The 26010-nt window shown below is 46.9% G+C and overlaps 1 protein-coding gene across 7 annotated transcripts in view; it reads left to right on the plus strand.

Annotated features, from left to right (window-relative positions):
- Window positions 1-25773, plus strand: part of MAP4K3 (mitogen-activated protein kinase kinase kinase kinase 3) — a 1422157-nt gene extending 1396384 nt beyond the window's left edge. For all 7 annotated transcript variants that reach the window (XM_078649063.1, XM_078649064.1, XM_078649058.1 and 4 more), the window contains one exon: window positions 22229-25773. In XM_078649063.1, coding sequence (XP_078505189.1) covers window positions 22229-22316 — 88 coding nt within the window. In that variant the 3' untranslated portion in view covers window positions 22317-25773. The remainder of the gene's footprint in view (window positions 1-22228) is intronic.
- Window positions 25774-26010: the final 237 nt, after the last annotated feature.

Genomic DNA, 26010 nt, shown 5'->3' on the forward strand with positions numbered 1-26010 from the left:
CACTCTCCGGCTGGGGAGCTCACCTACTGCATCACACCATTCAAGGCAGGTGGACACCGCAACAAAAGTTACTCCACATCAACCACTTGGAGTTACTAGCTGTTTTTCTAGACCTAAAAGCATTCCAAAAACAAGTATCAGGCAAAGCTGTCTTAGTCCGCACAGACAATATGATAGCCATGTACTACATAAACAAACCAGGGGTAACACACTCTCTGCAGCTCTCTCAGCACAGTAGATTTGGAGATGGGCTATACCACTAAAAATCTTCCTCTAAGTCCAACACGTTCCAGGGGTACAAAACACCATGGCAGGTCTGCTAAGTCGACAGACACAGCAGATCCACAAGTGGGAACTTCATCCACAAATTCTTCAACCGTTCTTTCAAATGTGCGGACAACCTCAGATAGACCTCTTCGCAACCCACGAAAATGCTAAATGCCCAAACTTCGCCGCCAGATAGTCACATCCGCTGTCCAAAGGCAATGCGATATGGATGAACTGGTCCGGAAAATTTGTGTACGCTTTTCCTCCTCTCCCACTACTTCCGTTAGTGATACGCAAGCTACAGCAACATTCCCTAACACTCATTCTAGTAGCTCCAACTTGGGCCAGACCACCGTGGTACACCACACTGCTGCAACCATCTGTGGTACCACACCAAAAACTAAGCCTATCTCCACGTCTCTTAAGACAGAACCATGGAGAGATCAGACACCCGGACCCAGCTCAGCTCAACCTAGCGATCTGGCTCCTCAAGTCATAGAGTTTGGTTACCTCAACCTTCCTCCAGAATGCATGAACATTATTAAAGAAGCCAGACGTCCCATTATGAGAGCATGTTATGCTGCTAAGTGGAAACGATTTGTAATATACTGTCAAAACAACCACATAAATCCTTTAGATGTGTCTATTCCACACATCATAGGATACCTATTACACCTTCAAAAGTGTAATTTAGCTGAGACGCCTATCAGACTACACCTTGCTGCCATTGCAGCATATTTACAAAATAGACAACATCTGTCTGTTTAGAGTACCTGCTATAAAAGCTTTCATGGAAGGACTCAAAGGAATAATCCCTCCCAGAACGCCAACTTCACCAGTGTGGAACGTAAACATTATTTTTACACGTTTAATGGGACCTCCCTTTGAACCGTTACATAAATGCGAATTGCAATTCCTAACTTGGAAAGTAGCTTTCTTAGTAGCTATTACTTCTCTCAGAAGAGTCAGTGAACTACAAGCATTTACCATTCAAGAACCCTTTTTGCAAATGCCTCATAACAAAGTGGTTCTACGCACTAATCCTAAATTCCTTCCAAAAGTCATTTCACCATTTCATATAAATCAATCTGTTGAACTGCCCGTTTTTTTCGGGCAGCCACAAAGCGTCGCAGAAAGAGCTCTACACACCTTAGACGTCGAAAGAGCATTACTGTACTACATCGAAAGGACACAAACTTTTCGTAAAACTAAACAACTTTATGTGTCTTTTTCACCACCACATAAAGGCAACCCCATATCAAAATCGGGGATAGCTAGGTGGATTGTTAAATGCATACAAATATGTTACCAGAAAGCCAAATGTTAGTTAACAATTCCTCCAAAAGCCCATTCGACAAGGAAAATAGGGGCTTCAATGGCATTCTTAGGGAACATTCCCCTAGATGATATATGCAAAGCAACTACATGGTCTACACTGCACACATTCACAAAACATTATTGTGTAGATGTGCAAACTAAACAACAAGCCACTGTGGGCCAGGCTGTACTAAAAACTCTGTTTCAAACTACTGCAACAGATACTGGTGGTCGCCGCTAGGTGTGGGTACTGCTATACAATCTATGCACAGTGTGTAATCTGCAGCTCATATGCCTGGAACGGAAAATGCTACTTACCAGTATGCATCTGTTCTTGGCATGTAAAGCTGCAGAGTTACACAGGCCCACCCGCCTCCCGGCTACCTGTATCTGTTCCAGTATTATCTTAATTAGATACAAATCACATGGACATCACTACTTCTTGTACAGCTCCATCACTTCCCTAATGGCGAAAAACAATCTGGGGATGGAGCCGATGCCCATGCGCAGTATCATCCAAAGTAGGAGTCACTTATCCTGTGACTTCCGAAGACTTTTCTACAACAAAACAAACTGCAAACATCCGGGACCAACACTAGGTGGCCATCTATGCACAGTGTGTAACTCTGCAGCTCTACATGCCAAGAACAGATGCATACTGGTAAGTAGCATTTTCCTTTTTCATGTTTCAAACATGCATATTTTAAAGAACAAAGTGGTGTTATTGGGTAATGAGCAAATTGAAAATATTTTGTGGTTTAGGAACTTGTTGTTAACAATGTAGTGGTTTGGCATTGCTCATGGTTTAGAATTTGTGGTCAAGGAATTTGTTGTTTAGGCAGTAGTTGTTTAATCATACGTCCCTCGCTGACGTCACGTACGCGGACAACGTCAGGGCATAGTCGCATGATGTTGTCCCCCCAGATCCAGTCTCACGCCTGAGGATAATTCTACGTTAAGGAATCTGCGGCTAGAATCATCTCTACCAGATACATCATTATTGAAGGTAAGTAACTTGTACTTCTCTTCCTCAAGATGCTATCGGACATTTAGAATAGGATCCTGATATTTCAGACTTAGACCTAACATTCCAGTCTGCAGATCCACTTCCTGTTGGGCTTGAAGAACAGCAGAGTTCCAGTGTCCACCAACAGAAGAGTCTTCAGACGACAGGCAGTCGGACCTTGAAGTTGTTGTTGGGAGACATCTAAAGACCCACCCTTAGGGAAGCAATTAAGTAACCCTAAAAAGGGGAAGGAGCTCTTTTCTGGTGACCCACCTATCTGAAAGAGACTATTAGTAATGGATTCTTAACCTTAGAATTACCCACAGGCGTCAGACTGGATCCGAATATTTTCCTTCAGCAGTACCCTGCGCGTCGGTAGGTGGCATTGGTCGACTCCCCGCTCGTCGGCGTCGTGAGCGCCGGAATGACGTTGCGATATCTACTTAGACGCTGCCCCTGTATGCTGATGTCAGATCTTTCTTTTTCCACGCCAGCAAGCGCAGATCCGAAAAGAGTGGTACTTCTAGTCGCTTTTTGACTGTCATTTTTCGACATCTTTCTTGAGTCGTTCGACTCCTGGTGCACAGGGATGTCACATTGGCAGACCAGCTTTAAACCTTGTGACTCGTGTCACATGTTGATGTCAGTTTCAGATCTACACCATGTGTGCCTGTGATGCGTGGAGCGCCACCACGACCCGAAGTCGTGCTCCGACTGTCGGTCCATGAATCTGAAGTCTTTGTGGGAGAAGTCCTGAAAGTTGTTGGAGGCCTGCCACTCTGCTCCACCTCACTTGAGTCCCGGTCGAGAGGAAGGTCTTGGGACCAGTCGCGGAGCCACCTCCATCATTTGTCATCCAACTCTTCGAGCATGTCGAAGCACAAGAAGTAAGAGTAAGCAGCGTCGCTCTTCACCTTCTCCCCGTCTGTCGGCCGATGCGACACCGGTACCGGAGCATGTTTGCTCTCCAGCTACGTCTACAGAGCCTGCTCCAGGGATGGCCGGGACTGGGAGAGGACCTGGGTGACGTCACTGGTCTGGATACCTCCCCAGACCTTGGCATGCTTTCTCCCCCTACCGTGGCTGCGGAGGAGGGAGTGTCGTATGCAGTGGTGTTGCGTTGGGCAGCTGAACCCTTGAGCTTGGAGCTTCCTACAGTGGTAGTCAGGACTAACCTCCTGACAGAGGTGCTTTAATCGGCGGTTGCCTCTTCTGAGCACACTTCTGCCTTTCAATGAAGCCCTCACAGATGTCCTTCTTGGCACTTGGTCCAAGCCCAGCACATGACCTCCTGTGGAAAAGATGATTGCCCAACTCCACCGCCCGGCCCTGCGTGACCCCATTTTCCTCTCCCAACACCCTACCCCGGAGAGCTTGGTGGTCCAAGCCTCAACTTCCAATGGCGCCTTCCCTACTGCTCCACCCGATAGGGAATCTAAGAAGCTGGATCACCTTGGAAAGAAGATGTTTTCTTCCGTTAGCTTAGAACTGCGGTCGGTGTACGCCGCATGTCTCTTGGGTCGTTAAACCCATTCGGTGTGGGACACTGTCGTGCAGGTGCTGCCACATGCCACAGTGCCCGGAGGAGGCCCGGGCCGTGCTCTTCCGTGCAGTTGCTGAGGGTAGAGATGCAGCGAAGTTCACCTTACGACGTTGGCTGGACACCGCAGACTCGCTAGGCAGGACGATTTCAACATCGGAAGCCCTGAGACGCTACACCTGACTGAGGTCCACTGGCTTTTCGGGTTATGCCCAACTCTTGTGGCCATGCCTTTTGATGGCCGTCGCTTGTTTGGCGACAGAGCGGACAACCCCCTTGAGCGCTTTAAGGATTCCAGGGCTACGGCCAGATCCTTGGGCTTCGCTACCACCTCTCGCCCCACGCAGTCCGCTTTTCACCCCTTTTGTGGCTAAGGAAGGGGTGCCCCACTACGTCCCACCCAGAGCTACATGCCTGCGCAACTGCGCAGCCTCTGCGCGGCCGGGCACCTGGTCCAAGCCCAGCACAGAGGCTCCTGTGGACTGGATGATTGCCCGACACCACCGCCCGGCCGGGGCGATCCACTTTTCCTCTCCCAACACTCGACCCCCCAAGAGCTTGGTGGTCCAACCCTCTTCTAAGGGTGCATTCCCTACTGCTCCCCCAGATAGGGAGTCCAAGAAGCTAGATAACCTTGGGAAGAAGATGTTTTCTTCCACCAGCTTAACGTTGCGGTTGGTGAATATCACATGCCTCTTGGGCCATTACACCCATACAGTGTGGGATACGGTTGCGCAAGAGCTGCCATAGTGCCCAGAGGAGGGCTGGGCTGTTCTCACCTGCGCAGTGGAAGAGGGTATAGAGGCAGCCAAATTCACCATGAGATATGGGATGGATACCGCCGACTCACAGGGCAGAACGGTTTTCCCGTCAGTAGCCCTGAGGTGCTACTGTCAGGACTCACAGGAGATTTCCTCCTTTTAACGCAACGCTCGCTACCATCTCCCCCTACGAAATTATCAAAAGTCAGTTCATCCCTCAACCTGGAGTGCTTGTTGGCACCGATGGAACTCCAAGATGGCTGCCAACATGCACATACTGCAACAGCACACCGCTGTTCCTTTGAAAACTGGAACTACATTTTCAGTAATGGCTTTCCTTAGCTGAGAAGATTAAATAATACGCTTTTTGAATCAGCTTTCTTATTCAGCTGTTCCAGAATCTGTCAGACCCGGGTCTTCTTTGACTGAAACTTGTTCACTCTTCAGAGAATTAATTAAAAGGTGAAGTCAGGGTCAAAAGCCCGGCATATTTCTTTCTCTTGCCATGTGTTAAGTTTGAAGATAAATAAGTGAAGGCCAGGTTAAAGTTCTCCAGTAATGTTCTATGGCCAGAATAAATTAACTCTTCAGCAAACATTAAAACCGGGCACAATAAATTGTGCTTCAAGCACACATTAGAACTGAAGGCCTGAATAAAAGAAATGCTTCATTTTAACACTTAACCTAAGTTCTGAAGCATTGTTTAAAAACTAATTAAAGACAGAAAACCAGTCAGCCTACTGTAGAAACCCCTGTTCAAGGCCCACTCCAGTCTCTTAACAGTGAGTAAATAGAAAGAAAGAGAAACCCAACTATACGTAAATTAGGAATACAGAAATAAATACTTACCTTATCTTTCTTACTTTAAGGAATAGCAGGATCAAGTGCAGATTGTACCTGAGAATGAAAAGAAAAGAGATTTTAGTGAAGACTTCTCATACAACCTAGCAAACAATACATGAGAAGTAGAAGAGAAGTAAGCTTCAGTAAACATTCTGGTAAGATAAGTTATTTATACACCATAGAAAAAACAGTAAGTTAAAAGGCACAGTAAATAAAAGTTTTTACATGTTAATGTTGCAGTCCTGAAAGAAAAAGACGACGTAGCTAAACAGGCAGAATATTGGAGCAGTCTCTTCTCTATCCCAACCCCTTTCCCCCCCTTAGAACTTACCTGCAATGGAATACTAAAAGACCTAGCAGGGTTTGTTCTGAGAAGGGTATTGGGATCTAGCGTCATTCTGCTCCTGTGTGGCTCAGACAGCAATAACTATTTAGACCCTGACAGCTACGCCTGGTTGAGGACTTCTGGTTTTTCTGGAGATGTCCAATCCACCTTACTGGACATGCCCTTTGATGGCTGTCACCTTTTCAGTGATAAGGCACACTCGGACCTCGAGCGCTTCAAGGATTCTAGGGCCAGATCCTTGAGCCTCGCGGCGACCTCTCACTCCACGAAGTCTGCTTTTTGCCCCTTTCGTGGGTATGGAAGGGGCGCCCCACCATGTTCAACCCAGTCTAGCCACTGGTTCACTCAAGCTGCCCAGCTTGTGCGTGGACGTGGGACCCAGCAACGCGGGTCTGGGTGCCAGAGGATGGGGCAGTCAACCCATAATCCCCCTGCAGCAGCCTCCAAACCCTCCTATTCCGACCTTTGATGGCCACCAGCAGTCAGTGGGCGGCAGGTTTTGCCATCACCTCCCCCACTTGCAAACCATCACGCCGGACAGGGGTTTTTGCTAATAGTAGGAAGGGGCTACTTCCTCCCCTTCGAGACTATCCCTCTCTCCATGCCACCATCCTTCCATTGCATGTCAGAGGATCACTGGCCCTTCTCTGCCTGGAAGTTGCAGCTCTCTTGACCAAGGGAGCTATCACAAGGGTCCCTGTGCCAGAAGTAGGTCATGGTTGCTACTCCTACTACTTTCTGGTACTCAAGAAGGACAAAGGTCTGTGTCCTATTTTAGAGCTCAGGGCCCTCAACCGCTTCCTCCGGAAGGAGAAGTTCAAGATGCTCACGTTGGCTCAGGTCCTGTCTACCCTGGAGACTGGATGGTAGCATTGGACTTGCAGGACGCCTATTTTCACATCCCTGTCCTGCCTGCCCACCGGCGTTACCTACGCTTCACAGTAGGCCACAAGCATTTTCAGTTTACTTTGCTCCCCTGTGGCCTTACCAGCACCCCTCGGGTGTTCACGAAAGTGATGGCAGTGGTCGCAGCTCATCTGGGCAGATCAGGGGTTCCAGTCTTCCCCTATCTCGGCGACTGGCTGTTGAAGGCAAGCTCGCCCCAGGTTATCATCTCCCACCTCCAGACTACAGCCGACCTCCTGTACTCGCTGGGGTTCACTATAAACTTGCCGAAGTCACGCCTGACTCCCTCTCAGGAGCTCCTTTTCACCGGTGCTGTTCTGGATACTGCGCAGTTTCGGGGTTATCCTCCAAAGCAGCGAGTCTGGGATATTCAGGCTTTGATACCGATGTTTCAACCTCTATCCTGGATTTCGGTGCAATTGACCCTGAGGCTGCTGGGCCTCATGGCCTCCTGCATTCTGCTGGTGGATCATGCCAGGTGGCATATGCTGGCTCTGCAGTGGGACCTGAAGTTCCAGTGGGTGCAGCATCAGGAGAATCTTTCCTATGTCATCCAGATCTTGGAGGGGACTGCATGGCAATTGCAGTGGTGGCTAACGAATCAAGATTGGGTCAGCGGCAGATCCCTCTCCCTTCCCCAACCAGAGCTGACAGTTGTGACAGACACGTCACTCCTGGGATGGGGCGGCCACTTGGGAAAGGCAGAGATCGGAGGTCTCTGATCTCCGGCTGAGTCTGTTCTCCACATCAACCTTTTGGAGCCCTGGGCGATTCGTCTGGTACTGAAGGCATTCCTTTCTTCTATCAAAGGAAGAGTAGTGCGGTTGTTCACAGACAACACCACCACCATGAAGTACTGCAACAAACAGGGTGGGGTGTGGTCGTGGCCCTATGTCAAGAGGCTCTTCGCCTTTCGACATGGCTGCAACATCAGGGCATATCCCTGGTGGTTCAACACCTGGCAGGTTCTCTGAACTTCAGGGCGGATGAGCTCAGCCATTGGTGCATGGTGGATCACGAATGGTGTTTTCACTCGGAGGTGGTGCAAGGTCTCTTTCAACAGTGGGGAGAGCCTTGGTTAGATCTGTTCGCCACTGAAGAGAACGCGCAGTGTTAGCAGCTCTGCTCGTTGGAATTTCAAAGGCAGCACTCGCTCAGCTCCGCTTTTTGTCCCGAGTGGAACTGCGGCCTCCTGTACGCCTTTCCGCCTGTACCACTTCTGCCAGAGTGCTGAAGAATATCAAGCACAAACTAGCCTAAGTCATTCTTGTGGTTCCGGACTGGGCACGAAGAGTCTGGTACCCCGAGCTCTTGAGCATGGCCATCGACCCTCCGATCAGACTGCCTCTTCAGGAGGATCTTCTGTCGCAACAGCAGGGGACAGTCCTTCACCCAAACCTGTCCAGCCTCCAACTCCTTGCGTGAAGATTGAGGGGCGACAGTTGACAGCTTTTGACCTTTCTCCTGAAGTCTGTAATGTCATCTTGGCAGCCAGACGTCCCTCGATGAAGTCTGTATACGCTGGTAGATGGAACGAGTTTGTATTATGGTGCACATCAAAGACTGTGCATACCCATTCTGCCCCTCTTTCGGAGGTACTCTTGTTCATTCTGTCTTTAGCCCAGCAGGCCTCTGCTCTGTGCACTCTTAAAGGCTACCTTTCAGCCATATCTGCCTCTCTTCGCCTTCCTGATCAGCCTTCTCTTTTCAAGTCCCCTATTGTAAATAGATTTCTAAAGGGCATTTCTCATCTCTTTCCTCCTTCTCCGTTCATAATGCCTCAGTGGGACTTGAATCTTGTTTCGACGAATCTTGTGTGTGCTCCCTTCGAGCCTTTTCATAACTGTCCTATCAGACTCCTTACTCTGAAGACTGCCTTCCTTGTCGCCATCACCTCTGCTCGCAGAGTGAGTGAGCTTCAAGCTCTATCTTCCAAACCTCTTTTTCCGGCTGTTCATCCGGGCAGAGTGGTCCTTCGCACGAGGTCCTCTTTTCTTCCCAAGGTGGTTGCCTCTTTCCATATAGGACAGACCATCACTTTGCCCAACTTCTTCCCACTTCCGCACCCTTCCAAGGATGAAGAGAGACTCCATCGTCTGGACCCAAAACATACGCTGTCTTTTTATCTCAACCGCAAAGGTTTTCCAGGTGGACGATCGACTCTTTGTTGGCTATGTGGGCACCAAGAAAGGTTGGGCCGTGCAAAAACGTACCATCTCTCAGTGGGTTGTACTATGCATTAAAATCAGCTATTCTCTAGCACAAAAAAGGAAGCTCCACTGGCTCTGCATGCCCACTCCACCAGGGCTACGTCAGCTACTACTGCCTTGGAACGTGGAGTCCCACTCATTGACATCTGTCAGGTGGCCACGTGGGCATCACTGCACACATTTACTAAACATTATTGCCTAGACAGCAAAGTGCGGAGAGACAGCTATTTTGGCCGTTCTGTTCTCCAGGATTTTCTGGTGTGAACTTAGTTCGCAGACCCACCTCCTGGGTTGGCATTGCTGGGGTATCTAATCTAAAGTAAGGAATCTATAACTAACAGTCTCTTTCAGATGAACAAGTTACTTACCTTCTGTAACAATGTATCTTTAAGAGACATATGTCAGTTATAGATTCCTTATGGACCCACCCATCTTCCCCTTTCTGCGAACTGACTTCTAGGGATAGTGACTCCCTTGCAGGGCCCTAGTTATGTGCAACAGTGGTCAGTGTCATGTGTGGCTCTACGCTTCTGGCGTGGAAAGTCGTGTCAGAACTGACGTCAGCATGCAGGGGTGGCGTATAAGGAGACATCGCTATGTCTTCCGGCGACCATTAAGTCGACGAGGGACACAGAGTCGACTGATGCCACCTACCGACGCGCAGGGGTACTGCTAAGAGAAAAATTCGCCAGATCCAGTCTGACGCCTAGGGGTAATTCTAAGGTAAGGACTCTATAATTAACATATTTCTCTTACTGATACATCGTTACCGAAGGTAAGTAACTTGTTCTTTTCAGGTAAGTCGAAGCATTCAAAGAAGAAGTCGAGGAAGCACCGTCGCTCTTCGACTTTCCCTCGCGGCTGAGAGTGCGTGCGGTGCCACACCCGCGGCTCCGGCGGAGCCTGCGATGTCACCCCCAGTCTACCCCCCCTTTCTGGGTGCAGGGGCGACGCCTGCTCAGGTGCAAGAGTTTCTTGCTGCCATGGCCTGACTCTTTGGACCGTCTGGCCCTACCGGGGCGCCTGCGGGCCTGACGGGGGGTCCTGCTTTATCATCTCCTGCGGCTTCGGCCGCGGTGTCGCCGCAGGCCCCTGCGCCACAAGCCACTCAGGGATCTGGGATCGGACCCTGATCGACGCCGCTTGACCTCGTGACACCTCCACCGGCGCAGATCTCCCCGGCACCGCTTCCGTCATCGCCCCCTCCTCGGGACGATGTCGTCCCCAGGTTCAGCCCGGACACGGTGCCGGATCGACGTCGCCCAATACCGACGGGGCCCTTTATACCCGATGTTTGTCCTCCTTATTTTGAGCCTGTTCCACAGACTTCGGAGGAAGGGGAGGACTGGGAGGGGTCTGAGGACCCTCTAGCACAGGACTGTGCTTATGATCAGGACTGATCCAAAACAACAATTGGGCAACCCACTATTCCCCAAGGAACTGGGTATATTCAATAACAAAACATAAGTGATCCTTGAGGATTCATTTACCTTTGATTCATATTTTACATTTGTCACATAAGTGAACACAATTCCACAGAACTCAAAAAGTTTTTATCAAAAAAGTTATTTTATATTAAAATTGATCTCCAGATATCTTCATTATTTTCAGAATGTCATTCCACAAATCAGATCATGTATGGCAATCAATTAGCTACTGTCTCATTATCTACAACATATACAGCAGTGTATGACACCTTTTGTACAAAAATATGGACAGTATAAACAATCAGCCATATATTGCAATTAATTCATTTGAAAAAGTGCAATTCAATAAGCATCCACTGGTAATTATATACACAAAAGAGGTGTCGTAACGTCGACGTTTCGTTCTCATACACGGTAAATCAGCGAGACCATCCTCAGGACGTGTGTTGCACCATGAATAGAGACACCAGGTAATTAAAACCTATCCTCAACGGCAGTATCCTTCTGCCACTTTGTCAATAAATATCGAAGTCTGCACAATAATCTGCAACTATATTTAAGGAAACTGGTTTTACTCCGTCCCTCACTCGACAATCAACTGATTGTCGAATGAGGGACGGAGTAAAACCAGTTTTACAGCGAATCCGGGACATTCAGGCTATGATTCCCATCTTTCAGCCTCAGTCCCGGGTTTCGGTCTGCTGGGCTTGATTGCCTCCTGCATTCTGCTTGTAGATCATGCCAGATGGCATATGCGGGCACACCGGTGGGAACTGAAGTTCCAGTGGGCACAGCATCAGGGCAACCTGTCCAATCACGTCAAAGATCTTGTAGGGCACTGCATGGCAATTGCAGTGGTGGCTTACGAATCGCTATTGAGTCAATGGCAGATCCCTCTCCCTTCCCCAACCGGAGCATACAGTTGTGACGGACGCATCCCTTCTGGGATGGGGCAGCCACATGGGAGAGGCGAAGATCAGAGGCCGCTGGTCTCCGGCGGAGTCCAAGCTCCACATCAACCTGCTGGAGCTTCGGGAGATCCGACTTGCACTGAAGGCATTCCTCTCCTGTCATGGTTAGAGTAGTGCAGGTGTTCATGGACAACACCACCGCCATGTGGTACTGCAACAAACAGGGCAGGGTGGGGTTGTGGACCCTATGCTAAGAGGCTCTGCACCGTTGGGCTTGGCTGGAACATCAGGGCATGTCCCTGATGGTTCAACACCTGGCAGGTTCTCTGAACGCCAAGGCGGACGAATTCAGCCGCCGGTGCCTGATGGATCACGAATGGCGTCTGAACTCGGACGTGGCGCAAGGTCTCTTTCAGCAGTGTCATCAGTTCTGCGTGTTGGGATCTCCAAGGCGGCACTCCCTTGGCGACGCTTTTCATCGCAAGTGTAGCTGCGGTCTGTTTTACGCCTTTCTGCCTATACCACTTCTGCCCAGAGTGCTGAAGAAGATCAGGCGCGACCGGGCCCAAGTTATTCTTGTGGCTCCGGACTGGGCTCGAACAGTATGGTATCTCGAGCTACTCAGTATGAGCATCGATCCTCGGATCGGTCTGCCTCTTTGGGAGGATTTTCTGTCGAAGCAGCAGGGGACGGTCCTCCACCCGAACCTCTCCAGCCTCCACCTCCGTGCGTGGAGATTGTACGGTGGCAGTTGACGTCTTTCGACCTGCCTCCCGAAGTCTGTAATGTTATCTTGGCAGCCAGGCGTCCCTCCACAAAAACGGTATGCGCCTGTAGGTGGAACAAGTTTGTGGCATGGTGCACAGCAAAGGCTGTGGATCCCCTTTCTGCCCCTCTTTCAGAGGTCCTTCTTCTTTCTTTGGCCCAGCAGGCCCAGCAGGGCTCTGCTCTGGGCACTATCAAGGGCTATCTCTCAGCCATTTCCGCCATCCTGAGGCTCCCAGATCAGCCTTCCCTTTTCAAGTCCCCTGTTGTAAATAGATTCTTGAAAGGCATCACGCACATGTTTCCTCCTGTTCCTTTCGTGATGCCTCAGTGGGACTTGAATCTGGTTCTTGTCTGTCTGATGTGCGCTCCCTTTGAGCCACTTCATAATTGCCCTCTTCGTCTTCTAACTCTAAAGACTGCTTTCCTGGTTGCCATCACCTCTGCCAGAAGAGTGAGTGAGCACTAGGCTCTTTCTTCTAAGCCTCCTTTTCTCTCTGTCCATCTGGACAAAGTTGTTCTGAGGACTCGTCTTTCCTTTCTGCCCAAGGTTGTCACCGCCTTTCACATCGGGCAGACCATCACTTTGCCCACCTTCTTTCCAGCTCAGCATCCCTCTAAAGAGGAAGAGAGGCTCCATTGTCTGGACCCAAAACGTGCGCTCTCTTTCTATCTGAGCCGCACACACCAGTTCCGGGTGGATGACCAACTCTTTGTTGGCTACGTGGGCGCAAAGAAAGGTCGGGCTGTGCACAAACAGACCATCTCTCGCTAGGTCGTTCTTTGAATAAAGGCTTATTATTCCTTGGCTAAAAAGGAACCTCCGGTGGGGTGCGCGCCCATTCTACCGGGCGACTGCAGCCACTACTGCTCTGGAACGTGGCGTACCCTTGCATGACATTTGTCAGGCAGCTACGTGGGCCTCACTGCACACGTTTACCAAGCACTACTGCCTGGACAACCAAGTCCGGAGAGGCGGCTTCTTTAGCCGTTCTGTTCTCAAGGACTTTCTGGTGTGATCTTGGTTCGCAGACCCACCACCGGGGTTGGTATTGCTGGGGTATTTATTAAAAGGTAAGGAATCTATCACTAAGTGCTTCTTTCAAATGCCCAAGTTACTTAACTTTGGTAAAAATAGACCTGTAAGAAACATTAGTAGTTATTGATTCCTTACCGCACCACCCATCCTCCCCGTTCTGCGAACTGATATCTAGGGTTAAGGTCATCCCTTTCAGGGCCCTAGTATCATGGCATCAGTGGTCAGTATCTTGCATGGCTCTGCGTTCCTGGCGCGGGAATTCGTGTACAGAACTGACGTCAGGGCGCGTCTAAGTAGCTCTGACGAAGTCATCCCGGCGCCAATGACGCACGCGGTGCCGCACGACGATGCCTACCGACGTGCAGGAATACTGCCGGCGAAAAGCTTTCCGGATCTAGTCTGACGCCTGGGGGTAATTCTAAGGTAAGGAATCTATCACTACTAATGTTTCTTACAGATATATCGTTACCGAAGGTAAGTAACTTGTGTTTCAGGGTCTGCTAGCAAGATAGTGCTGCAGCCGACAACAGACATGTTTCTGCCCTCCTGCTGCTGAGCTGAACTCGAGCAGGGGAAGGCAGAACAAAAGGTTTCCTGCCAGAGGGAGGTGTGACCACCACCTAGACAGATCTAAGTGTATTGGGCTGGGGAGGAGGCGCTTGTCAGCACCACCAGACTGCTTTGAAGAGCACATTTAGTGCCCTCCTTGCATACTCCGGTTTGAGCCAGTTGAGGAACCCTTGGTTCCCTCTCTGGTGTGAAACTGGACAAAGGACAGGGGAGTATCCTTCCCTCTGTCAAGCCCCTCCACTGGGACGGACTCCATGTTGTTCCAACCCTTTCCCTAGGGTACTTAACTCCCCTGTGGGTGGGTCCATAGATTCATCTTTATGGAGTATAAAGCCGCTTGTTTTACCACATTTAATCAACAGTGTAGATTAAATGAAAAAGAAACACACAGTATTTTATAAAAATACATCTATTATTACACAATACAATCACTAACACATTGGTATATCTCCTACCCGGATATATCAACACAAACAAGAATACTTCAGAATAATCATGCAAGTAGCACAAATATACACTGGTCTCCAGTGGGAGACCAAACCCTATACTAAGAAAGTACAATGCAAACTGCTAAGGAGAACAGGACTTGAACCAGGAGACTCAGAGGAGCTGGGGACACAAGGAACCACCCAAGCTAAGTACCCATGAACCCCACGGAGGCTGTGTGCAGAGTGGAAACACAGCCACGTGCCCAATTGAAGTCAATGGAGAGGTCACAGTTGCAGTTTTAAAGAAGGACCCTTCCCGGAGGACCCCGAAGAAACCCTTTGGAGGACGGAAGGTTAAAGAGTCACCCCACCCGTGGATACCGCAGGTACCAGGTTACCTGCACCAGGAAAGCTGGGTGTATATAGATGAAGGGACGTTAGAACCTGTCCTAGAAATCAATGGAAGACTTCAAAGCAGATGCTTCAGGAGAAGACTGTGAAGGAGTTTGGTGGAATCCAAGGATGGATTCCTGAAGAGGATAACCTGGAAGCTGAGGGGACAGAGTCTAAACCACTTTGAGGGGACCAGGAGGCACAGAAGCACAATGGCCACTGATGTTGAGAGGTTCAGAAGTGAAGACAGTGACCTTGTTGCTACAGATGTGAGGAACAGGCAATGCTGATGAAGACCTGGAGCTGTGCACGAGCTGTCCCACATTGGATGTCGGTGTCTAGGTGGTCGGTGTCCGGTGGGAGCACCAACAAGACTTGGTGGCCACAACTATCATGGAGATGCAAGCGTTGGGACAAGCAAAGTCCAAGGGACTCGCCCAGAGCAGGAGAGTCAGAGCAGGCATGAGCACACAGGGGAACCCACTGAAGCTAAAGAAGACCCTCAAGAGGCAAAAGAGTCGCAAGAGGACCTCAGTCAACTCACCAAAAATGGAGGCCCACGGTGCAGAGGATGCAGTGAGGACGCTGATCTTCGAGGGATGAGGTGCTGGAGGCTGGAGCTTCTTGTAGCCTGCAGATTTCTGAAGTGCAGAGCCAACAAGCCTTGGCAACAGCCTGTTGACGCGGGCGCAGGGGTTTGGTCCCAGTGGCTCCGACGAGGGATATTGTTCTCAAAATTGCTGAGATGACCGGTCAGTCCTCTTGGTAGCTGCAGAACCACCACCTGTGTTGCTGGACCTTGTGACCGTTTAATTACATTGTAGTGCCTGCAGACGCTGAGAAGTGACTCCTTCACTACAAGGGACATTTCTTTGGATACCCTTGGAGGCAACTCCTTCACTACAAGGGACATTTCTTTGGATACCCTTGGAGGCAAAAGACTTGAAGAACAGTGAGAGCAGGAGCAGCATGAGTCTTCCTTGATGCAGTCTCAGTTCCAGTCAAAGTCCAAGTGTCCAGAGGGTCGAAAGGTGTCTTGGTTTCAGAGGTGGGTCTCGTTCCACGAAGAATCTGAGGACCTACCAACAGGGAGCCCTTAAATACCCAGGAAAAGGGTGGACAACTGGGAAGGGCCTTGACAAAGGGGAGGATACTCCCCTGTCCTTTGTGCAGTTTAGCGCCAGAGCTGGAACCTAGGGTTCCTGAAATGGCTCAAACTGGATAATGCAAGGAGGGCATCAAATGTGTCCTTCAATGTAGTCTGGTGGTGCAGCAAAGCTCCCCCAGCCCAATACACTAAGTCCTGTCTGGGAGGTGGTCACACCTGCTTGTGACAAGAAACCAATTGTCCTACCTTCCCCAATTCAAACTCATTCAGCAGCAGGAATGTAGAATCATGTCTGTGGTCGGCAGCAGCATTAGCTTGCTGGCAGCCCCTCAAAGGCTGTAACCGGGAGTACAGGGGGCCCGGTACATGAGATTATACCTCCAACACCGGAATCGATGTTGGAGTATGATTCCAACATGTTTGATACCCAAACATGACAAGGTTCCATGCAACAATTATTTAGATAGACATCTTGTAAGGACTGATGTCTACTATGTCTCAAAACGGCTGACCACACTTATAAAGCCTAGAAAATCAGCTGCTGGATTTGTAGAGGTGTCCTGCTTATACAGGGGCACCATCACACTTTATAACAAAGCACCCTGCCCTCAGGACTGAAGGGCCTACCATAGGTGTGACTTATAGGTTTTAAGTATAGCGACCTCAGATATATGGAACCTTGTCTGTCGTGATAAGTGCAAGCACCACCTCACAGAGGCTGCAATGGCAGGCCTATAGTTAAAGTTGAAGTGGACTTCCATGGGTGGCACAATACATGCTGCAGCCCATGGGAGACCCCTGGTGTACCTTTGCACTGGGTACCTTAGTACCATATACTAGGGACTTATAAGGCTATAACCAGTAGCCAATTGTGGAGGTACAGCAGTACTTACCAAAGGCATTTTGTAATTGAGAGCACCAATGCTGGGGTCCTTATTTGCAGGATCCCATGAAACTTCAGTCAAAACACGTATACCAGGCAAAAAGTGGGGTCAACGATGAAAGCAGATTTCGGATCCTGCAATACACACTTTCTCTTGCCCAGAGGGATTGTGCGATAGGCACTATCAAAGAATATTTAGCTGCCTTTTCTGTATTCCTCTGTCTTCCTGAGCAGCCAACCTTTAGCAAACCCCCCATTATAATGCATTTCTTGAAGGGTTGACACATCTGTACACTCCAAACCCTTTCATTGTACCCCACCCCAGTGAGATCTTAATTTAGTATTTGCCTTCATTTGTCTACATGCTCGTTTGATCCCCTATAAGTTGTCCCTTAAGGATGTTGATGTTCAAAACCGTGTTTTTGATGTTTTATCACCTCAGTTATATGGGTGAGTGTGTCACAAGCTCTCAGTTCCTGTGCCCCCTTTTATCTCTTTTTACCCAGACAAATAGTTATTTTGAATCAGGGCTGCTTTATTCCAAAATTGCGTACTCCTTTCCACCTGGGTCAGTCAATCCCCCACCCAACTTTTTATTTCCCACGCAAGAGGTTGTATCGGTTGGACACTAGGTGGATGGTCAGCTACTATCTCCACCTCACCAAGAACAAACGACTGGGTGACCAGCTCTTTTGCCGGTTACTGCAGTGCTAAGAACGGAAAGACAGTTTAGAAAAGCGCCTCTCAAGATAGATCATTCCATTTATCAAAACCTGCTACACTCTGGAGATGAAAGATACACTGAAAGGACTTAAGACTCAGTCCACGTGGGCCAAAGAACGGCTTCTACCTGAGCCAGGGGAGTTCCCATTACAGAGATCTGCAAGGTGGTGACATAAGCATCCCTGCGTACTTTAGCTGGACTCTACTGCCTGGATGCTGAAGGGCTTAGATATGTGCACTTTGTGAGGGTGGTTCTTCAGATCTTCCTTGTATAAACATCCAAAAACCCGCTACCAAGGGCAGAGTCTTGCTCTGTACTCTGCAGGTAGAATTATCCATAAAAAGTCAAATTTACTTACTGGTGGTAACAGTCTTTCTGATGGAAACTCTGTCTACATGCCGATTCCTCACCGACCTGCCCCCTTACCCATTTGATGGGTGTGTTATAAGGAAAGGTAGTAAAATTCTACTTTCCGTTTTTGGTACTGCACTGTTGTGTCTGTCAGTCCGTAACTCACCTCAAAGGCGGGAAAAAATTAATAGAAAATGAAGATGTTACGCCTATTGCTTTAATGATATCACTAGACACCACTTCCGGTGTTGATATGAAGCCAGCACCCTCTACTGGTGATGTGAGAGCTTTAAAGTTTCCAGATTCAGTCTGATGGCTGAAATTGTTTTACAGGTGAGGAATCTGCAGATAGAGTATCCACCAGATTATTATTTTTTTACCGCTGTAAGTAACTTTTTCTTCTTGTACATTTTATTTCAATAGAAGCAAACTAAGGTGACCATAATACCTTAATGTACCTCTGTTTGCTTCTGTTGCTGTGAAATGACTGGAAGAAAACAAAGGTAAGATTAGAAGCAAAACTCACATGGGTTGGTGTACCCATATTCGTAGGCCACCCAATTTTGGACCACACAGCAGTTAAGCCCCCATTATCAAGACTTGGGCTTTTTCCGAATTTAACTTGAAGTTGGTGATTACAAGGGATGGGCACTCTCATTTTTGGAGACTTGGTTTTCATCATCAGACTTTAACCCAGAACAAGAGAAAGAGAGCGAGAATAAAGAAGAAAAATATAGAAAAAAAACACTGACATAGGAAGAACGCAAGCATAGAAAACAAGCATTTGCAATGCAATAGGTCTCGCAGTTACGCAAGTTTGAGCTATTGGCATTGTAAATGGCATTGCCTTTTATTTATGTTTTCGTTTTTGAAATATAAATATAAGGCATTGTCATTTACAATGCCAATAGCTTAAACTCGCTTGGCCAAAAAAAATGCAATAATTTGCTAGTGTTTAAGCTATTGACATTGTAAATGACAATGCCTTTTATTTATGCTTTAAAACAAATATTTAAATAAAACGCATTGTCATTTACTATGCCAATAGCTGAAACTCTCGCAAATGCGAGACCTTTTGCATTGCAAAGGTCCTACTTGTCCCCAGGTATAAGTATTTACATTTGGCAACAATACTAAGATCAGATTGCAGATAAGGACCCGTGGTGACATAAGCCGGTGATGCTTGCACACCCTTACCCGATTCACAGGCTCCCTTCTAACGTCTGGAGGATGTCGGGCAGCCCTTGTTGCAGTGCCTTGTGGGTCTCCACCTTCAGTTGGCACACATTGTCATAAGTCCTTATATCGCTGCAACACACCTTTGACGTCAGCTTGCACTGGCAAACGCCCTTGGTCATGCGCTTCCCTGCCAGGTGCTTGCACTCGAGACTGTCCCCACATGATGGCCTCCCCTTCACCTGCGGCGCAGACGAGACAGCAGTGGCAGCCGTCGGGCACGTATCCGCTGGGGCAGCTGGGGCTTGGGCATCTGGTGACATCACATTGCGAGGAGCACTTGCTGAGGCCTATCGGGTCCGCCCCGCACTGCCCTGTGATCGCGGCCACAAGTAGGCACACTAACATGTAGGCATGTGCTGATTTCTGCATCGCCATTTTTTTAACTGAATAAATGTTATGTTAATTGAATTTATTGAGCGCAGCGGTTACCCTGGGGTGTCCTGGCGCTATATACTGCCTGGCCGTAGTAGGGAGAGGATCATTGAGTAAACAACCATGTCTTCAACCCCTTCCTCAAAAGGAGGAGGTCCGAAGCATTCCTCAGATAGAATGGCAGATCATTCCAAGCCTTAGATGTACCTGCAACAAAACTCCTGCCCTGGAGGTTTTTTTAACAGTGGGTATTAGGACCTTTTTAGTTCTGTCGAACGAAGGGTCCTGACTGGAGGATAGCACTTAAATTTGTTCTTCAAGTGGTCAGGGCCTAGGCCTTTGAGAGCCTTAAAAGCCGTACATATGGCCTTAAAGCCAACCCTTTGCTTCACAGGAAGCCAGTGTAGCCTGGTTAGCTCCTTTTTTACTGAAGCAAATTAGGGGGTACCTGACAGCAGCCTGGCTGCTGCATTTTGCGCTATCTGAAGCCTATTGATGACTTGTTTTTGGCCATTCAAATAGAGGCCTTTGCAGTAGTCCAATCTTGACGTAACGAGTAATGTGACCACTGTCTAAATGAATAGAAACATTATAAAAAAGAATGAAAGCTGTGCAGTTCAGCCCAAATAATAAACCTCTATTGTGCGGTTTAGTCAAAATAGTAAATAGTGTGCAGACAAGCTCACATGCACTCTGAGACCTGCCACTCTCCCCTGCCAAGAAATACAACTGACTAAAAAACACAAGCCGGCATTGAGGAATAGTCGAAGCAGAAGAGCGGCACCGTGAGCATGTTTTATGCACAAGTATACACACAGGGAGGTACAAAACAAGAAGGAACAAACGTTTGCCCAGCTTCAAAAGCAACTGCCCGAATTACAGGGTATACTCTTGTTAGGAGTAGAGGTTGTCTGTGGAAGATGAAGCGAGGGAGGGTTTCGTGTGTAGGCCACCAATGCAGAGAAGCGTATGGCCTTTAAAGGGAGAAAGACTGTGTGGGGTGGGATTGATGTGCAGAGCAGCCTGTGGTTGATAAGGAAGGATCTGGTATCAGATCTACATCGACCGATGCAGAAGAACCTAAGGCCTATAAGGGGGAGGAATTGGGGGGTATCAGGTTTATACTCCAATGCAAAGAATCGAACTGATAAATGTGGGCGGGACAGGTACACATCAATCGATGCAAAGGAACGTCTAGCCTTGAAAGGGAGAAAATGGGCGGGGGTCGGAATCAGGAACGTGGGTCATTAAACGGGGAAAGGAGCAGGTTCTGACACCACGATGTGAAGAAACCAGTGATTCATCACAGGAGGCTGTACCGGATTCACAGCCACCCATGCAAAGAAACGTGTGGCTTGTGATGGGAGAGGGGAGAGTTTCGGGTTCAAACTCGGATGCAGAGGAGGGGTTTTGGGTCCACATCCACCGAAGCACCAGAACACGTAGCTGATGGTGCAAACTTTACTCTAACGTGCTCAGCCAGATGTTTGCCTCCTGGCTAGCCAGGAAACAACACCACCTAAACCACAATGACACAAAATAAACCATGTGACAATTATTCACCAAGGAGAGAAGGCTTGCTGTAGCCCGGAGGCAGGTAAAGATCTTCGGTAGTGCTGCCAAACACGTGCCTCGCGGGAGGTGTGCGACAGTCTGCTGGAACCGCAGCGACACTCGAAAGCAAAGACAGCACAGGAACGAAGCTTTTGGCGACAAAACACATCCATACACTAACAAGTGAAGCCACCACAGACGTTCAGGAGCCCTTGCAACAGGAGCAAGACCGCTGCATGCTTCGTTCCACACTCGCTCAGGTTGCAAGTCCCACTTGCAAGTAACCACAGGACTTTAGAACTGTCTGAGGACAATTCTGAGATGCAGACCAAGATTTTGTAGCACAAGCTAAAAATTGATACAAATCACCACAAGAAGTAACAAGCAACAAACACAAGCGCCTCGCGCGGCGGGGGGAGAGGAGGGGGCCGGCGCGATTCACTCGCGGGAGAAATAATTGCGACCAGATGGGCCGCACGCTCCCGCAAGTGAATCTTCTGACGTGCACGCGTTGCCATTGAAGGCAATGGAACGCATGCACGTGCTTGGCTGAAAAGCCGAAGCGACGGCAAAAGGTAATTTGCCTTTGTAGCGTATGCGCGCTGCGAAGGCGAGACCTAAAAGCTGCAGAAGTGACAGGCAGACCGGAAGTGTAGAATGGTTAATGAAAGAGGCACGTGCTGGAAACCTGATAGGTAGCCTGTGTGTCGGCACTCGGACATTTGGCGGCGGCCGGCCCCTAAAAGTTAGAACCCTGCACTTTTTGGTAAATGCTAGCCATGTTTTTATTGTAAAGGCAGGTTAACATTCCACCATTTTGTGCGCACATCTCCATTGGGGCCACGGTAAAAGAAGGTATGAAAGCGTTAAGAAACATTAGTAAAATATTTCCCGCTCTGCAGAGCTTATGTTAACCTTCAGGCCACAAAGGTCCGAAATGCCAGTTTGTCGACTGAACCTTTCATGCTTGAGTTCAATAAAAGTACAATTTTGAGTAATGGCGGCTCATTTACAGACGTGCTTGTGAACAGTCTGGAATGTTGTTGCATGCATACGAGCACAGCTACAAACACTACTACCTGTGAACATATTAGTGCATATTGTCAAACGCAGAAAACAACAGTTAATCCATTTATTATCAACTTGCTGCCTGCTTGCCATGTAGATGTCAGCATCTGAGACCAGTCTTAGAAATTTCTTTGGATATTATTTCACAACAAATTTTTAAACGCATTGTGTTTCACAATCCTGTTTTTTTTTTGTTACAGGGTGGTTGTTTTAGAAAGCAGGCCGACCGATAACCCTACAGCTAATAGCAATTTATATATTCTGGCTGGTCATGAAAATAGTTACTGAACAGCTATGGATGCAGCCCTTCAATACATCACCGGATGCACACTACCGCTGCATTGCAAGTAAAAGCTTGAAATTGTGCTTCGGCTGCAGATTCTCAGAATCGCCTGCTTTCCCTTAATTTATTTCAGCATGAGACAAAGATGCGGAACATGTTGCTATGAAGTGGTATGGAGACATTACAAGCCCTTTGTTTCCTGTGATTGACTGTGGGTGGAGTCTACAGGAAATACTGTACCTTAATACTTTCTTTTCTTCGGCATGATTACACTTTAAAGAATGTATATATACTGTTAAAAGGCTAAATAATTTTAATGCAAGAAAATATTTTATTGATTATTGCGTTATTTAAAGACAAATATATTTTAATTGTTACTCAGACCTGAAAAAGTTGGTTTTCTTTTTAAGTGCTTCCAATGAGAAGGAGAAAATAATTTGAAAAGTACTTTTTAGTTCACTGTCCTTTGTTTGTTCTGTTAAACATATGTGCCGTACCTAAACGCTAACTTTAATGTTGCTTACATTGTGATTATCAACAGAGAAGCCTCTTTCTGTAAAAAAATGTAAACTGTGAACATAATTTTGTTTTTGTTTTCCAAAACCCAACGTTGCTACCTTCGGTGACATTTCCTCTTACTTTCATATGGAAATTTCAGCCTTGGGTGATTAATTTGCACTTTTTCCGTAAAAAAAACTACTCTTGTCTACCCAAATCAAATATAAAGTCTGTTTCCTTCAAAGATGATTCTGTCTAATCCTCCCCCCGATTGATTTGGGATCCTACTGCGCAATGGATAAGGCTGCAGTGGCTCTTCTATTAAGATGTTGTGGCATTTAGAATTTTAAGTAGATATTTGGGGGAAGATTGGGAGGTCCAAGTAATTGCTGTAGGCTCTGTATCCCTTTGAGTTCCAAATATTGTCTCCTATGTTCCTCTTGATCTGCCAAATGACAGTATAGAAGCTGCTCATCTGTGATAGTTCACGTTTTCAGATTTCTTTTCTCACCTATTACCTTAAATATGGTCACGCAGGTGGTTAAATTGCAAGAGCCCCAAAAGAGCTAAAGAGGGGGACTTGTTACTATGTGATGCACGGTGGTCCACAGAGTCTTTGACAGCTGATTCACGTGGGCCTTAAAGTGCCAAGTCAGAGGGACATTGTATCTCAAGGGAAAGCAATTTGCTACAAGGCTGAAGTACTCGATCCTCTGATACGTTTATTATGGTACGAGTTAGAGTCCCAATGGCCATGGTATGCGGAAGCCGGTTTTCAGTTACTCTAGGGATGAACAGTTTCATGCTGATTCCCTCTGGAAGGTTGTTGACATGTTCGAACAACTCAACCTGGAAGCTCATGTCCATTAAAATATTTCATGATCACATGGGCGGATAGGAATAGTTTCTTCAATTAATCCATTCAATTGTCTTAATTGAGTGAAGCAATATTTCTATTTTTTTCCACCCACGTCTTCTCACTAATGCTGCTCATGAGGCCTTTTGTAATCTTGATGCAGTGAGTTTTGGCATAATGCTGATTTTTTAGTCCGCTATGATGAGCTTGGTCCTTAAGGGAAAGAAATCAAGGCAACCACTGCCAAATAGGATATTTGCTGCATCTCTTGTTTTTTTAAATCCAGGCAGTTTCTGTAGCTGAATGTCATCATCCCCATCTCACCTGCAAAAAGACAATATCCTTGACCTCCTTGTCCATCTCTGCCATTTCTTGGACAGTCATGTGAGATGTTCTTCACACAGTTTGTAGCCATTATGCCTAGGAATCTCATAGAGGCATATTTTTTTATTGAAGTATGCAGGTCTAACAAAGATGTCTGCTGCATGATTCTTTGTCCAGTATAAGCTTTCACCTCCCTGCTGTTTGTGGTTGGCTTCAGTCGACACTAGGTTGAGTGAAGGGCAACCAGAGAAATAATTGATTGATACAGATACTTACTCGGCCTTCCTCCATCTGAATACCTGCCTTACCATACACACAAGTAGATGCCGTTGCTCCCACCTTGGTACAGCATGAAAAGCATATGGTGTGGTTGGCGCAAAGAAGAATGCTATGGCATGTTGCAGATTGGAGCTCACTAGGGCCCCTTTCAAATTCTTAAAGCCACAGCCTCTTTTTGGAAGACCATTTTACTTCCGGCTTGCTCTCTTCTCCAGGTTTCCAACTAGATGTTGAGGGAGAGAACGCATCAAAGTGTGCCTGGTTCACCATGACATTCCTTCAGTTTATCCTATTTTGCAGTCAATTATGCTTCCACACAATTACAGAAAGCAAGGGGCACTGCCATACTTGGTATATTATACCACATAAGTGCTTAGTTTTAATGTAATCTTTGTACATATGGGTAGTATTTTTCAGTAAGAGTAACTTTATAGTATTAAAGTCATAGACTTAATGTAGATAGTGGTCCTGCTATGATGTACAACTGTCTTAACTGTACAGACGTTGATTTTGTTATATTAAGTATTAATGTAACTGGGAATACTATTTTCAGCACACCCGAAAATATTTTTTTTCTGGGGGAGTGCTACTATTCACGAAATGGATGCAGGTAATGGACACAGTGCATTTAATAACACTAATGTATTTTTATTACATGTAATTTAGTAATGAAAAACAAAATCTTGTAATTTTTAAAATAACTGTAATCTTTTTATAAACTTGTTTTTAATTTGAAAGCAATTACACTGGTGTTCATATTTGCACAAAATATTGACATGTAATGTATTTAGTCAAAAGGTTAGCTGTTACTGTGGACATGCTCTGGCTTCAAAATGCTGTTTATTTTTAATTGTGTTGTTTTCAGTCAAAAAGCAAACCATCCTTCAGCACTACATTTAATATGTGGTCTTTTGTTTAAATCAAAGTCCAAAAGCACTGCTTCTGTTTGCTAAAAACGCAATACTTTTCTGAACTAAGTCTGATTCAGAGTAGTGGTACTGTGATGTGACACTGCAAGGGTTGTGTGAATTATCTATTCTATGTACATTATTAAAATCATTGTAGTTTTCCTTTTGAGTGCACAGTAAGCATGTAATTTATGTAAATCATATGAGCAGTTACATTCCTGAGGATGGAAAATATTACCGTTTAAAGGTGTGCCTGGCCTTTTGTGTGTATCCTTGCCTTAAGAATATTTTTTATCATCTTTAGTATGTTAACAGGTGGCCAAATAATTTAGTTACTACCTCATGCAAACGGTGTAATGGATACCACACATCACAACAACTTCACTTTGGATGAAAGTTTCTTGTGGTGGATGTTTTCATATGTAGATAGCACGATTTGGCAAAATGCTCATGCTTTGCATCTACTATTTTTTGCAAGTATGTTCACCAAAACAGATAAAGTCCTAAGTGATTTGCAGTCTGCTATGTTGCTGTTCTAATGTTTTTGAATATGTTATTACTTGTACATATTGTAAAATAAACACGTTTTCTAACAAAGCAGTTTGCTTCTATTGAGTTTATCGCAGTTTGGAAAAAGATATAAAAAACCTGTTTGCCAAACTCTTTCTATTAATCTAATATTCTAGACTACAACAGATTTACAATTTCATAGTTGACGCTTTTTTGCCAATTCATCGACCCTCCAAATGACATTGTTTTCATAGCGGTGTCACAAAATAATGTTGAAATGTACAGTATGCGCATGTTTTTACAGTAATGGTAAAGTGCCTCACA

This window comes from Lissotriton helveticus, chromosome 6, assembly GCF_964261635.1.
Source record: "Lissotriton helveticus chromosome 6, aLisHel1.1, whole genome shotgun sequence".
NCBI lineage: Eukaryota > Metazoa > Chordata > Amphibia > Caudata > Salamandridae > Lissotriton > Lissotriton helveticus.